The sequence below is a fragment of the Lygodium microphyllum genome, chromosome 2 (assembly GCF_053477565.2).
Source record: "Lygodium microphyllum isolate KBCC chromosome 2, Lygodium_microphyllum_v1.1.10, whole genome shotgun sequence".
Lineage (NCBI taxonomy): Eukaryota > Viridiplantae > Streptophyta > Polypodiopsida > Schizaeales > Lygodiaceae > Lygodium > Lygodium microphyllum.
In genome coordinates this window covers 151,447,431-151,460,977 of record NC_141136.1, presented here as the reverse complement: position 1 = coordinate 151,460,977, position 13,547 = coordinate 151,447,431, and the positions used below count along the sequence as shown (strand labels likewise).

At 41.1% G+C, this 13,547-nt stretch overlaps 1 protein-coding gene across 3 annotated transcripts in view; it reads right to left on the bottom strand.

Annotated features, from left to right (window-relative positions):
* Window positions 1–13,547, bottom strand: part of LOC148040468 (uncharacterized protein At2g24330-like) — a 47,391-nt gene that overhangs the window by 1,658 nt on the left and 32,186 nt on the right. For all 3 annotated transcript variants that reach the window (XM_087699644.1, XM_087699648.1, XM_087699650.1), the window contains one exon: window positions 341–485. In XM_087699644.1, the coding sequence (XP_087555770.1) occupies window positions 341–485 (145 nt within the window). The remainder of the gene's footprint in view (window positions 1–340; window positions 486–13,547) is intronic.

Sequence of the window (13,547 nt, the reverse complement as noted above, 5' to 3'; positions counted from 1 at the left end):
ACACACATATACAGGCATGATTAGGCTGAAAAAGTCTGCAGCATGTAATGGTTCTGCATAGCTTCAAACTTCAAGTGAAGGAAAAGTTGCAAATTGTGGGCATAGTAGCCACCCTCGAAGCTTATTGAAAACAAGGAGACCTAGAGGTTCTTGCAATGAATAAAGAAGATCCCTTGCAAGCATTATGCAGATACAAAGAGCCATAAGAACAAGGAGCTGTATTTAAAAAACACCTGAGAATTCCCTCGGTAAAAGAATAAAGCTTTTTTGTACTTACCACCCATTAACAGAGAGAGACAAAGAGGAAATAACCATGAGGCTTTTGTCGGAAAAGACTTACACATTCTGAAGTAGCTTGCACAGGTTGAGTACAATAATGAGGCCAAAGCTGGAAATGCAAAAACAGGAAGAACTCGTAATGCCCTAAATTGCCACGTAAGTTCCGGTGCTCTGGTTGTCACCAATGCAACTCCCAAGAACACAAACTGCAGAATACATACTTCAAAGTTAAGGACAAATGAAATATCGTGCAGTTGTAGCACCTAATTATTAAATTAATGAGAACTCTTATGGGCACTACCCAATAGAAGAGCCATTAAAAGATGTCTATAGACAATTTCACCAAGCCCAACGTCTAGGACTAATCTTTGGCTACAAGATTTTATATTGGTCCAAAAGTGCATTCTACACAACATCCATGACTTCTATTAACACCATAAAAGGCCAAAATGGCCAACAACTGAAAATAGTGTTTCATCGCTGACTGCAATAAAATACAACCAGAAGGCAAAAACTGTACAACTCTATGACTACAAAGGAAATGAAAGAAGCAAAGCTTACCGACGAAGGCAAAGAGGATGGATACAAAATGATGAGGAGGGCTAGTGATAACAATGTGCTAATTGGGAGCAGATAGAAACAGCCCAATGCTGAATGACTGGCCAACCAGCAAACCCTAGCATGTCTCCACATTCTATCTGAGTCATTTTGTTTTCTATATTTGTCTGAGTTATTGTCTTTTAGTCATGTTTGTATATTCTCAATTTTCTCATTGCAAACCCTAGCATATCTTCACATGGTATCAACCCAGTGCTCTTTTAAAGAGTTATTAGAGGCTATCATGTAGTGATTGGTTTGTTTTGGACGACACTATATGTCACGTACTAACTCATAATGGCTCAAACCACTCCATCTTGGGATCTCTACTGTTCTCTTAGGTCACTTCTTCAATGGAGACTATATTAAGCTGTAATGGTTTTGATGTGAACGGCAACGCTCCATTATCATCATCTACGAATCTTTTTTCAAGGCATCATTCACCGAAGCCCAAATCTTCTTTGTCTCATATTCCTTCACAAGATGCTTCTAAGTTGGGGCACTCTACTGACAAGACTGATTGCCTCTCAGTTGAGGAAAGACTATCCACTTGCAACACAATCGAAATTCCAAAGTCTTCACAGTCAAGCTCAATGACAGGTTTGTACAATTCATTTATGTGTAATCTTGACCATGTCTATATTGCTCCTCCAGCTATGCAGGAACCAACTACTAAGCACAGTGAAGATCCACATCAATACCAACTTGTATTTGAAGAACACTCTATAATCAAAGGTGCTCCAAAAGGTAACCCTATATCTTCTATTTCATTTGAGTATGAGTTTTATCTTGCCTATAGGGGAACTCGTCTTAGCACACATTGTCTTTGATGCTATTTGGGCTTTAGGCCTGCCCTTCATCTCCAGAGCCACTCCTATGGACATCCAAAGCTGCCCTTCATCATCTAGTGGAATGCATTTGTTCCCAGGCTCCTGACGCCATCAGTTTACTACTTTTGGAGCCACCCATCTGCTGTTGGCCTGATCTAATGGAGTTTTCATGCTGCCATACCTACATTTTTTGCACCATCTCCTCCATCAGCTGCTGCCCAATCTGCCTTGGTGTGGCCAGCTCTTCCAACCCCTGTCACCATCAACACCAGCTTACCATTTTGCTATTCTGGTGGACGCTTAACTACTGGTAATCATCTCCAATAGGTCTTTTTTGAGTTTTCAGTACTTGTCTACATCATCCTCTACTCCAATTGGTGGTTATTGCACTCAAGATCCATCTTCGATGGACGACACACATCAATCTCTCTCTCAGCTCACTTCCACAAATGTCATCGGCTGTTGGACTGCTTTGCCCTTAAGCATTGTATACATTCCCTCATCTACATTCAGCATTCATTCATTCATCAAATTCTACCCTTCTCTATTTTTTGCGTTTTTTGTGTTTTCCATTTTGTGTTTTGCCTTTTTGTCCAAGTTACTTTGTTTTACTCATAGTCATACATTCTGTGTTTTTTCAATGCAGAAAGCTAGCATACCTCCATGAAACATACCCCCTCAACCCAAGGTACAGTGTCATGAGGGATGAACTTGATGAATTGCTAGAAGCATGTTTCATCTATGAAATTGAGCACATAGATTAGGTATTGCCAATGGTCACAGTACTCAACAAGGATAGTAGATGTAAGTGTGTACAAATTATAAGGAGTTAATGTTGCAACCAAAAGGGACAATAGCCCTTTGCCTTACACGAACCACATGCTAGAGCATGTAGCAAATGAAAAGGTGTATAGCTTCTTAGACAGATTTTAAGACTACAACCACGTGTAAGTCCATCTGATCAATATGCAAAAGATCACCTTTGCTATGGAATCTTTGCTCCAAAATATTAGCTATTCACATACATTGTCATACCCTATTAGAAGGACATAAATTTTTTACTTATTGCTTTCGCATATTTAAGATGTGTACATGTGAGGTGCATCTATGAAGTGCAAGTTAAACTATGGGCATGTTGAGATCCCAATCTTAGCATGGGCAGTGGGGGACATTGTCAAAGGTTGTGGTGGACAAGTGCTAGTGAGCACCTAGTGATAATTCCCAGCCCTAGGCATTAAATGTCTCCTTGGGAACGAATTTTGGAGTCATGGGGGTTAGAGAAATTAAACATGTATCACCAAGGACTAAGGTTAATGAAAGCTTGAACACTTTCAAGTCCATAGGGCTTTGGATTTTAAATATGGCTGGGTAGGGACAAGCCAAGAAGATTTTGATTTTCCACAATCAATTATTTGCTGGGAATTCATTTCTAGAAGCTAAGTTATGCATGAATATGTTAAGCTTTAAAAATGCATTAGACATTAAATCTATATTAGCTCATTAAAACAGCCCAAAATTTCAAAAATTATCGAATATCCTGTGTCCCATAAGCAAACATCCAAACTTTGGGAGGATCCACATCTACAAATAGGAGGCTGCCTAGCCCACTTGTTCCATCCCTTCTTTGCAGGTTGCAGCCATCAGCCCTCTTCATCTGGTGGCTATCCATCCTCCACGACTGCTGCCACGTCTTCTTCAGCCCCTAGCGCCCTATATACAGCTGTGTTTTCAGTCTGATGCTAAGCTCAGCTGCTGCACCTCTTCTGCCACCTCTGCGGCCTGTGTTTACAGTCTTTGGTGCCAGGCAACAAGTTGCAGGTCTTTGTTCTTGCACCGGACAGACTCCACAACAATCTGCAGCTTCAGATCTACCCATCTCTGATGCCAGCCTTAACAGATAGGTGCTCGTACAGCTGTGTTTTTGCTCCAAGTCTGCTCACCTTGCTGCTGCCCTGTTCTTGGATGTCTATCTCAACCCATCTCAGCTCTAACATGCAGTTACAACCCTCATGATCCATCTCTGATGGACATCACTCTCCAACTACTATCTCAACCCACTCCCACAAGAGTCATCGGTCATTGGAGACCTTCCTCAGTCATTTACAGCATTCATTCATTGACTTTAGAGTTATCTTTCTTCTCTAATTGTAGTTTTGCCTTTTAGTCTAAGTTATTGTATTATAGTCATGTTCATACATTCCATGTTTCCTCTACACAGACCCCAACATATCTTCACAAAGGTTGGATAAGAGGGCAATATCTGCCTATTATGTAGGGTGGGAGGTGTTGAGCTGAAAAATGCATTACTACTTAATTAGCTCTTAATCACAGCACCAAAACTCAAAATTGCCAAACTTCTTAAAAAAAGAAATGTGATCCTAGAGAGTGTATGTGTCCCATAAGCCAAACCGTAATTTGGGAGGACCCATCCATCTATAAATAGATAGGCTGCCCACCACTCAGCCCTAATCTCATTTTTGCAGATTGCTGGTGCCTAAACTTTGCTGTCCACACCCTGCATGAAGGATATCTCAATTCGAGTCACTATCTATTGTTGTTGACTGTTGGCACCTATTTCCTAACACCTCCCTGCTGCTGGTGATTGCTGTCCACTATGGAACAAGCTGTCTTTACTGCTGAACAGGCTGCATTTACTGTTGTATGACCATTTGCTGCCTGTTGCTTGCTGCCACATGGCATCAGCTGCTATGTGCTGCAGTTTGCTGCCAGTCACCTGCTGCCACCTCATCATCGGATCTATGTTTTACTGATTCTGCCCCTGCCTAACCTGCCTATCTCATTGTCGAGCGACACTTGAGCTGTGTTTGCTATTGCCAGACATCTTGGGAGGTTGTCTGCTACTTTTTGTGACCCATCAAAGTATGATGCACTCTCCAGCCCATACTCTTTGCCCCGGTCCTAGAGAGGAGAGAGCTCATGGGTCAATTTTTCACCTTTGCAGGGTGTGTTTGCTGCATTGAGCATCATATATATTCAGCATTCATTCATTCATGCATCATCTTCTTAATGTTCATTTTCTTTAAGTTACCCTAAACTGTGTTCTTTATCTGTCTAAGCTTTGTTGTTTGATTGGGTCTGTTATCTATAGATGAGTATTTCTTTACATAGTATCAGAGGTAGGTTCTCAAAGAAGAGACCTAGGCTTTTCATTGGAGGGCTGGTCATCAAAAATGCATTCACAAACGTAAGATAACTTCAAACACTTCCACACCACTTCAATCTCCAATATATCCTATGCTAAGAACTAAGCAAGAATGGGCTTCACAGCTTGCCCAACAAGGTTCACACACTGGTGGAGAGACTTCTGACTATCATGGACTCTACAAACCTTTTGATATCTCACAATCTGAGTACAACTTGATTCTCATGCATCAAGCCTAGCAAGCCATTGAAGGTAAACCTGACCTTTTTCCTTTAGATGTTTCACATTAATCCATAGTGGCACTAGTACCACGTACAAAAGGTTTCATACTATACCATACTTTAGGTACCGTAGCTTACATATTAGTACCATAAGGTACCAACTTAATGGATACATATTTTCCCATTCAAATTGCACTTTGGGATGAGCTAAATGCTCCTTATATTAATATGCTTCTCTTGTGAGATTAGGTTATAAGAGATTCAAACAATTTCTCTTAACCTTCTCTCTCTCAAGCCCACACTTCTCTTATTGGTATGATCATTCGTGTATGATGTATCCACTTCCATCTATGTAATTGTAAGTTGTAGGTAGTAGTAGCGCATGTTACGCATGCAACATTAGGTTTTAGCATGTTAGCCTCAAGTATTCATCTTACATACTCTAATAGTATTGCTATTTAGACTTGAAATATCTATTCTATTATCTTTAGTGCAAACTAATCAAGCTTTTATTTCATATTAATATCGTACTGTACCTTTTAAAATCTTAAGGTACCATTTAATACGTATTTGATCATACCGTACCATATCATACCTTTTGTACCTGACAACTATGTATTAATCTAAAGATATTGTAGGATTATCGGAGCCACCATTAGGGATGGGCCCCCCTTTTGGATAAAGAGATCTATAATATGTTTCATTCTTCCAAACTAATACATCCACTTCAGTGCAAGGTACAAAAGTTTCTAGTTTTGACCCTTCTTCTTTTGCTTCTACATAATGCAAGATTCTAGAATAGGTTATGAGGAAGATAGATTTCAATTTGTTGCCTATGAAATAGGTCCTGAAGAGGACCGGTTTCTGTATGTCAATACAAAGAGATGCATTTGAGAAAACACAAATTTTCTTTCTTCAAGTTTTGTATTCAAAGTCAGAATGAAGTTGGTGCATCATCATTTCAACCATCACCATCTAATGTTTAATTTTCTAAAAATAAATTTCCATTCACTTCTACTCCATCTACACCATAATTTCCAATCCCACCCTTCTCCGCTACACCCACATCCACATCTACACCGTTTCGACATCACCATTCACCATTCTACTTGTACAACACCACACTACACTCCAGGGATCTTCGATAGACACATCCTATCCCTTTAGGTCCTCTGCCTTTGCACATCCAAGTGGTGGAGGTGCATCGGTGGTGGGGGTTTATCCCCCAACCCACTCATTCTTGGGGACCTATACACAAGGGTATCCCACCCATGCGTCTCAAACCCCACCCTACTCCCCCATCTCTCAAGTGGCCACACAGTTTGCCAACATGACAACAAGTATTGGGTCATCCCACAACTTTTCATCTTGTGAACCATCCACAAGTCAGTCACCTCCTTTAGGGCGCAAATCTAGAGTCACCATGCCAAGCAATTCCATGCCTTATGTAGCATCTAGTCATCCACCTTTCTATCCAATGCCACCCAACTATCCTCCTCAAGCCATCCATCCATCAGCATCAACCAAGCATGTGTTTATGGATAGACCTATTTTAATGGATCTAGCTTATACCATTTGGTCAAATTTGATGCAGCATGTCTTGGATTCCCAAGGCTTGTGGAAACTTACTCAAGGGCAAGAACCCCAACCTGATCCCCACTCATTCACATAAGAGGTAGTTCGCTCTTGGAGAGTAGAAATGCCATAGCCGTAGTCGATTTGATTCAAGGCCTGATGCCGGAATTTCACTCTCAACCCCAACACTTTGACCTTGTATTTAAGCATTGCGCACATCTAGTTGATGATTTGATTGTCAAGTTGGCTGAGTATTGGTGATTGCCCATGAATTCAGCAGCATTGGCTTACCCAAGTCAATTGATGATCAAGTTACTTTGTTCATTAACAAATTACCAAAAAGATACTTCAAATTCATCCAGCAAGTCATTTCACAACCCCAATTACCTACATTATATGAGTTTGAGTGTTAGCTACTGTGTTATGCTCAACTATTTGATCAATTTCATAAGAAAACTCAATATTTAGAGGGGGCCTTGACTTTCTAGAACATGAAGTAAGGTTGTGGAAAGAACAACACAAGGACTGAGTCGAGTAGTGAGGAGCAAAGCAACCCCTCTCTAGGATTGAAACCAGGTTGGCAAAATGTCCCAAAAACAATAGTACTGTCAGCATTACCAAAAGGCCAACCATTTTGACAAGGATTGTCACTCTATTCACATGGCGGCAAGATCGTCTACCTTTGCTTTACCAGAGGGATCATTTGATTGATCCACCCATGCCACTAATCGAGACTTTGGTCCTCAAGCAGTATATGTCTCCCTTGAGGAGAGACTTGATGAGTCCCCATCTATTTCTAAGTTGCTCTCTACGTCAAGTGTGCAGCCAAAAGCCATTAAGCCTACTTTTCGTAGAGATCCTCTAATCTAGTGGATCGTGGAGCCTCTTCTCAATTCAGATGTCAGTGACACTAACGTGATGAGTCCCCATTGAATTCTGAGTTGCTCTCTAAGTCGAGTGCATAGCCAAAAGGAGTTGAGCCCACTTTCCCTAGAGATCCTCCGATCCAAGGGATCATGGATCCTTCTCCTAGTTCATATGTTGACAACATTGACCATAGATCTATCCCACCTCCCACTTGCATATCTGTTGATTCTTACACAACACGCTCTAACCTAGTTTCTCTCTTCCACTACAAATTTCTCCTCTTAATTTTCTACAACTTTAGCATGCCTACCTTTTGGTAATGGAATCATCCCAAAACACACACGCATTGTACTCACAAGCACTTTTCATTGAAGTTGAGGTAGGTTTGTTGATTGCTGACTGCTTGAGGAGTGTTCCATTAAGGAAGGGGATGATCTGAAAGTCAAGCTGGCCGAATAAAGGCGATCACTCATCACTGAGTTTGCCACTACTCACTCAACGAAGTTAGATGACAACCATGTTATATTCTTTTTTAACAAGCTTCCTAGAAAGTATTTCCACTTTATCTAGCATAGTATCTCGTTGCCCCAATAGCGAACCTTCTATAAGTTTGAATGTCTATTATTGTATTATGCGAGCCTACATGATCAAGTCCATAAGAAGTCCTCTCCACATTCTTATTTAGAAATGGGTCTAGTTGCCTCTTCTTCGCAACAGCAAGGTGGTAACCTTCTAGCAATCTATTTCAAGTATCCTATTAGAATCTGTTGTTTCTAGCAAGAGATTTTATGATGAAATTGGAAGTGCAGTATAAAGTAAAATCCAAAGGTAACAAGAACTCACAAGATGCAAAAGCAACTCACAACAAGGGTGACATTCTTCAAATGAAACAAAAGAAACTAAGCCCATCTTGCAGCAACTCCCTAAAAAGAATAGGTTTTGCACATCCAAGGTGCTCAGTTGGAGCATCAAGCACTTGATAAAACAAAGAGCTTGAGAGCTCCAATTAAGTAGCAAGGTGGTAACCTTCTTGCAATCTATTTCAATTATCCTATTAGAATCTATTGTTCCTACCAAGAGATGTTATGATAAAGTTGGAAGTGCAATATAAAGGGCGGTAGCATAAAACATGCGGTATGAAGGTCTCAATAAGAGCTAAATTTCAAAGAAAAGAATCTTCATTATTATTCTAATCCTCTCCTAAACAAAGGTTTACAAGTTTCCTTTGAGATACAAGTCAGACCTGAACTCACACATGGCGTCTCCTTAACAAAGGTTTACAAGTTTCCTTTGAGATACAAGTCAAACCTAAGCTCACACATGGCTTCTCCTTATAATGGGGGGGCTTACAACTTTGAGACCATAGATCATTGGTGGCACCTAAGGCTAGGATATTGAGCATATCTAATACACTACAGTCAACTAATAAGAATGCGTGTGTGTGTGTGTGTGTGTGTGTGTGTGTGTGTGTGTGTACAAGTGAATGCAGCAAAAGACTAAAGACCTAGAGGGATGCAACTAACCTAACATGTCCGAAGGGACCTACAAAAGTGTTAACTTAAGGATGTGGCCACCAATGCATACAACCATCAACATGTTGCTACCAATGAAATGCATGATGAGATGGGGAAGTATGCCTAGGGTGGGGTGTAGGAGACCTTTGAATGAATACAAATAGTGTAACAGATGAGGAACCAACAAACCAATCAGCTAATCCTTCAGGGGTAGTGAAAGATGTGGGATTTTGAGGCTATTCATGTGCCTCACATCCAACGGCAACTATGCCAAAAGAAACAGATGGTGCAACAGTCGAAGGCGTAGCCCCTCTGGACTATCTAGTAGGATTGGAGACAACTGCAATGGACTATTATAAGTTCTTAGGTGGGAAAATCTCTGGGCCTTGGTACCACACTCCTCATCTACATGGCCCGGTCTCTGCTTATAGGGTTTTGTATTTCAATGCAAGGCTAACATACAGGTTTGCATCACTCCTCGGGTTTGAGACATGGGTTGCACAATATTCCTTCATAATTTCATCTTCCTAGGAGATTTTCCCTTCTGCCAACATGGAGCCTTTTTCTCCCGAGGTGGATCATGCAACATCTCTCTTGATGCTATCATGCCAATGACTGGTACCTTGCTCTTCCAGTCAGGATGCTTCGTCCTCATCTTTATCTATCACCATGGTTCTTAGTACCACACAAAGATTGATATCAAGCTCCTCTTCCTCCTTCAACCTCGACATCCACAGTTGAGAGGGGGGTTTTACCCTTTCTTGGTATTCTACAAGATTCAGCATTTGTCTTCGACATCAACCTCCCTTCCCTAGAAGGGTGCTTGGGCAAGTGAACACTTTTACCATGCAAGATACTATCCAAGTGGCATCTACTACATGCACATTCTCATCATGTAGAAAACTACTATGCATCTCATTGTGGAAAGCACACCTAGGACGATTCTGAGATGTCTCCACCAGAGGTTCTTTACCACCACACTAGCATTCTTCTTCACCATATTACTACTTCGTCACCCCTCATCATCGACACCCTCGAGTGGTTGCAATAGGTTGTTTGTTTTGTGATGTGTTGGATCTAACCATCCCTTTTTATTCTCCCCACAAGACACAATTACTTGATAGGCCGCAAATCATCTATTCTCCCAAAAAAATAAAAAACTATAGTTTAATGTGGTTCCATCCTCCTTTGCAGGTCCTGCTAGGCCACTTAGTAGCCCACATACAAAACCCTAATTTGGGAGGATTCTTCTGCATCTATAAATTGGCAAGCTGCCCACCATTCAACCCCATTCTTACCTCACAAGGTTTGGTCATCAACCCTCTTCCACTAGTTGTCTAGCCCCCAACGACTACCGCTATGTGGCCTACAACTATCACCTAGCCTCCCACTACTGGCGATGATCAACTGCCGTCATCTTCAAGCGGTTACTTGCTGCATTTAACAGTTCCAGTCCTAGAGACTAATGTGTTTTGGTTTTCCGCCCACTGTCCTTCCATTTCCAGCATCGTCTAATTTGTGTTTGCATCTACAACACGTCGTTTTTGTGTTTTCAATAATTTTCTCCATCAGCCTCTCCTCTGACTAGTGGTTACTGCACTCGAGATCCATCTCTCGTGGACAACACACATAAACACCTCCCTCAACCCACTACCACGATAGCCACCGGCTATTGTACAGCTCTACCCTTGAGCATCTAATACGTTCTTTCCTTCATTTACAGCATTCATTCATTCACTTCAAAATTCTCCCTTTTCTCTATTTGTGTTTGTGTTTTTGGTGTTTTGCATTTTGCATTTAGGGTTTGCGTTTATTGCATTATTGTTTGAGTTATTGCATTGTAGTTGTGTTCATACATTCGATGTTTTCTCAACGCAAAGACTAGCATATCTTTAGAGCAGAATCATGGAGTACGAGGAGCAAGGGTGGCTAGGACTTTTCTCACTCAACACTTGAGCTTCGATTCCATAGAGAGACCCTCTTGAGAGATAGGAGAATGGCATGGCATATTCATGAAAAATGCTTACAAAGTTCCTCATAGTGAGCACCAAAGTTCCCTCCCCCCTCCCCCTAATGGCTACCTCTTTAGTCTTAGAATCCACAAGGGGCCACTCTAGAGCAAGCCATGGGGTTATGCCGAATGAGACATCTCTACCCCAAGGCAACAACCCATTCGTACTATACAGCAATAAATCCAAGCAATTATTACTTCCACAAGTGTCTTTCACTAAGACATTTCACCAACCTATGCTAGAGCAGTTTTTGTAGCATCCTATTGAGGGAGATATTGAAATAAGTAGAAACCACATCAAACATGTGGACATGACAATATCCTTTTTTTTTGTTTTGGCTTCTAGTCTTCATTTCTTTCAGCTTCTTAAATTTTCATCTTCCCCTTGGTCATAGATCTCTGTAGCTTGCAATTTGATTTACTTATTACCCATACTTCGACTATACTTTTCATCATACTCTACCACAAGATGACATAACAGTTGTGCTATATACTCACATCTCACAGGCTGTTCTAACCTTCTGCAAACTCTCTTTTTTTTTCCGTAATAGGTAATTGCATTAATTACAAAAAAAAAAGTACAGGGTTAGAAGATGTAGAATGGCTCTAAATCATCATGCATAAAACTAAGCTTTCTTTTATTTGAAGGAGTACAAAAGTCACATGAGAAAAGAACAAAAAGGAGCACACAAATCACGGCAAGGTCACTGAGGAGACCGCCCGACACCAAGGCACTAAATCCTCTACAAACAAAGTATCAGCATGGGGACTAAGATCAAGCTCCTACTAATGAAGTCCTTTTGGCTTCACAACATGACTTTGGATGCTCAAGGCAGCATAAAAAATGAATACATTGCAAATGACCAAAACATGCCAATAGCACCACAATCTAAAAAAGTGAAATAAAATCTTCATATGGGATTACGTTGGACCATGATGCTTAAGCTTACCAAAAACCCAATTAAAAGGACGCATCCCGATGCCCACCACAACATGCCAAATGTAAAAAATGAGAAGCCAAATTTTCCGAGCAAAAGGATAAGAGATAAATTGGTGACGGGAACACTCTCTCTTTTTAGCCTAAAAGGTAACTCTATTAATTACGATAAAAGTACAAGATTACATTATTACAATGAAAGATGGCTCTAGGCCATTGTACATAGTCACGCTGAGGTACAAAGGAAGCAAAGTGACTAATGGGAGGCAAAAGAAACTGCAGTGTGCCAAGCAAGTAGATCCTGCCTAGGGAAAATATTTATTAACTCCATCAAGTCTAGCTGCCAATGAAGAAGCCCTTTCAAGCGAGCTATATGACTCTCCACACTCGATAAAGTGTCAAAGATCAATGCACTCCTCATGGTCCATATATGCCAACAACCCAAGAAGTGTTAGAAAGGAAAGAGCACTTTCATATCAGCTTGCACGGGGTCCACAAACTTGGGATGTCCAAAGACCCAATCCTTTGGAGACATCAATAGTTCAACCACTTGGGACCAAATGGCCTCTCTCTCTCTCTCTCTCTCTCTCTCTCTCTCTCTCTCTCTCTCTCTCTCTCTCCTGCAGCCTCATAATTAAGTGTCTATTCTAGTGATAAGCCACTTTTTCATTAACCAACTAACCCAGCTTCAAATCTTCCTTTTCCTTCATCTATACCAAACGACCGTGAAGAATGCACTAATTGCCAATCCTTCTCGTCACCACATGTTCAACTTAACCAACTTAACTACATCCATTTGGTCTCTATCTAAATCATCACAGCCAATACACAGCTTGTGGATCTACCCAAGCATACATATACTAAATCAATCTGAGAGTCTAGAACCTCAACTGTGGTTGCAGTAAAGAAAACTACTCGCCCAACTGGCAAAGTTACTGAACAAACAATAAGTTCACCCCAAGATGGGGGACATGATAGACATCATCCAATGAAGCTAGATCCATTGGTGGAAAAACTGACGCGACCCTAGGCTTAAATCTTGATTGAGGAGTTAATTCCTACATGGATTCTCCTAGCTGTAGGGGCTCAGCAAATCAAAATGTCCTCTATAGAAGTCATGTAATGGGTAGCTCCATTGTCCACAAGCCAAACATGTACTAATGCACTCAGTTGTGACAAGTGAGCCTCTTCAGTCACCCCATTAGGAGGCAACTAGAAGATATAAATGAGACTCACATCCAATGTCTCTAAGGAGACAATGTAGGTCTCTACAAACCAATCACACAAAACCTCTCGAGTTGAATAGTTTGCCGACTCTAATGACTGAGTGATGGCAATGTGGGTTTGGCCTCGCTACTGCCCCTGCAGGGGGTTGCCATCATCCTGCTTCCCCTGCCGAGGGTTATCCGACTGGGATGCGAGGGTCTGATTCTTGGATTTTAGCTCTGTGCATCTTGTCTTAGATTGATACTCGTCATAATGGCCAACCTTTTCACAATGTTAACAATACCTATTCTTCTTAGGTACATTCTACCATTCATGTTTAAGAGTAG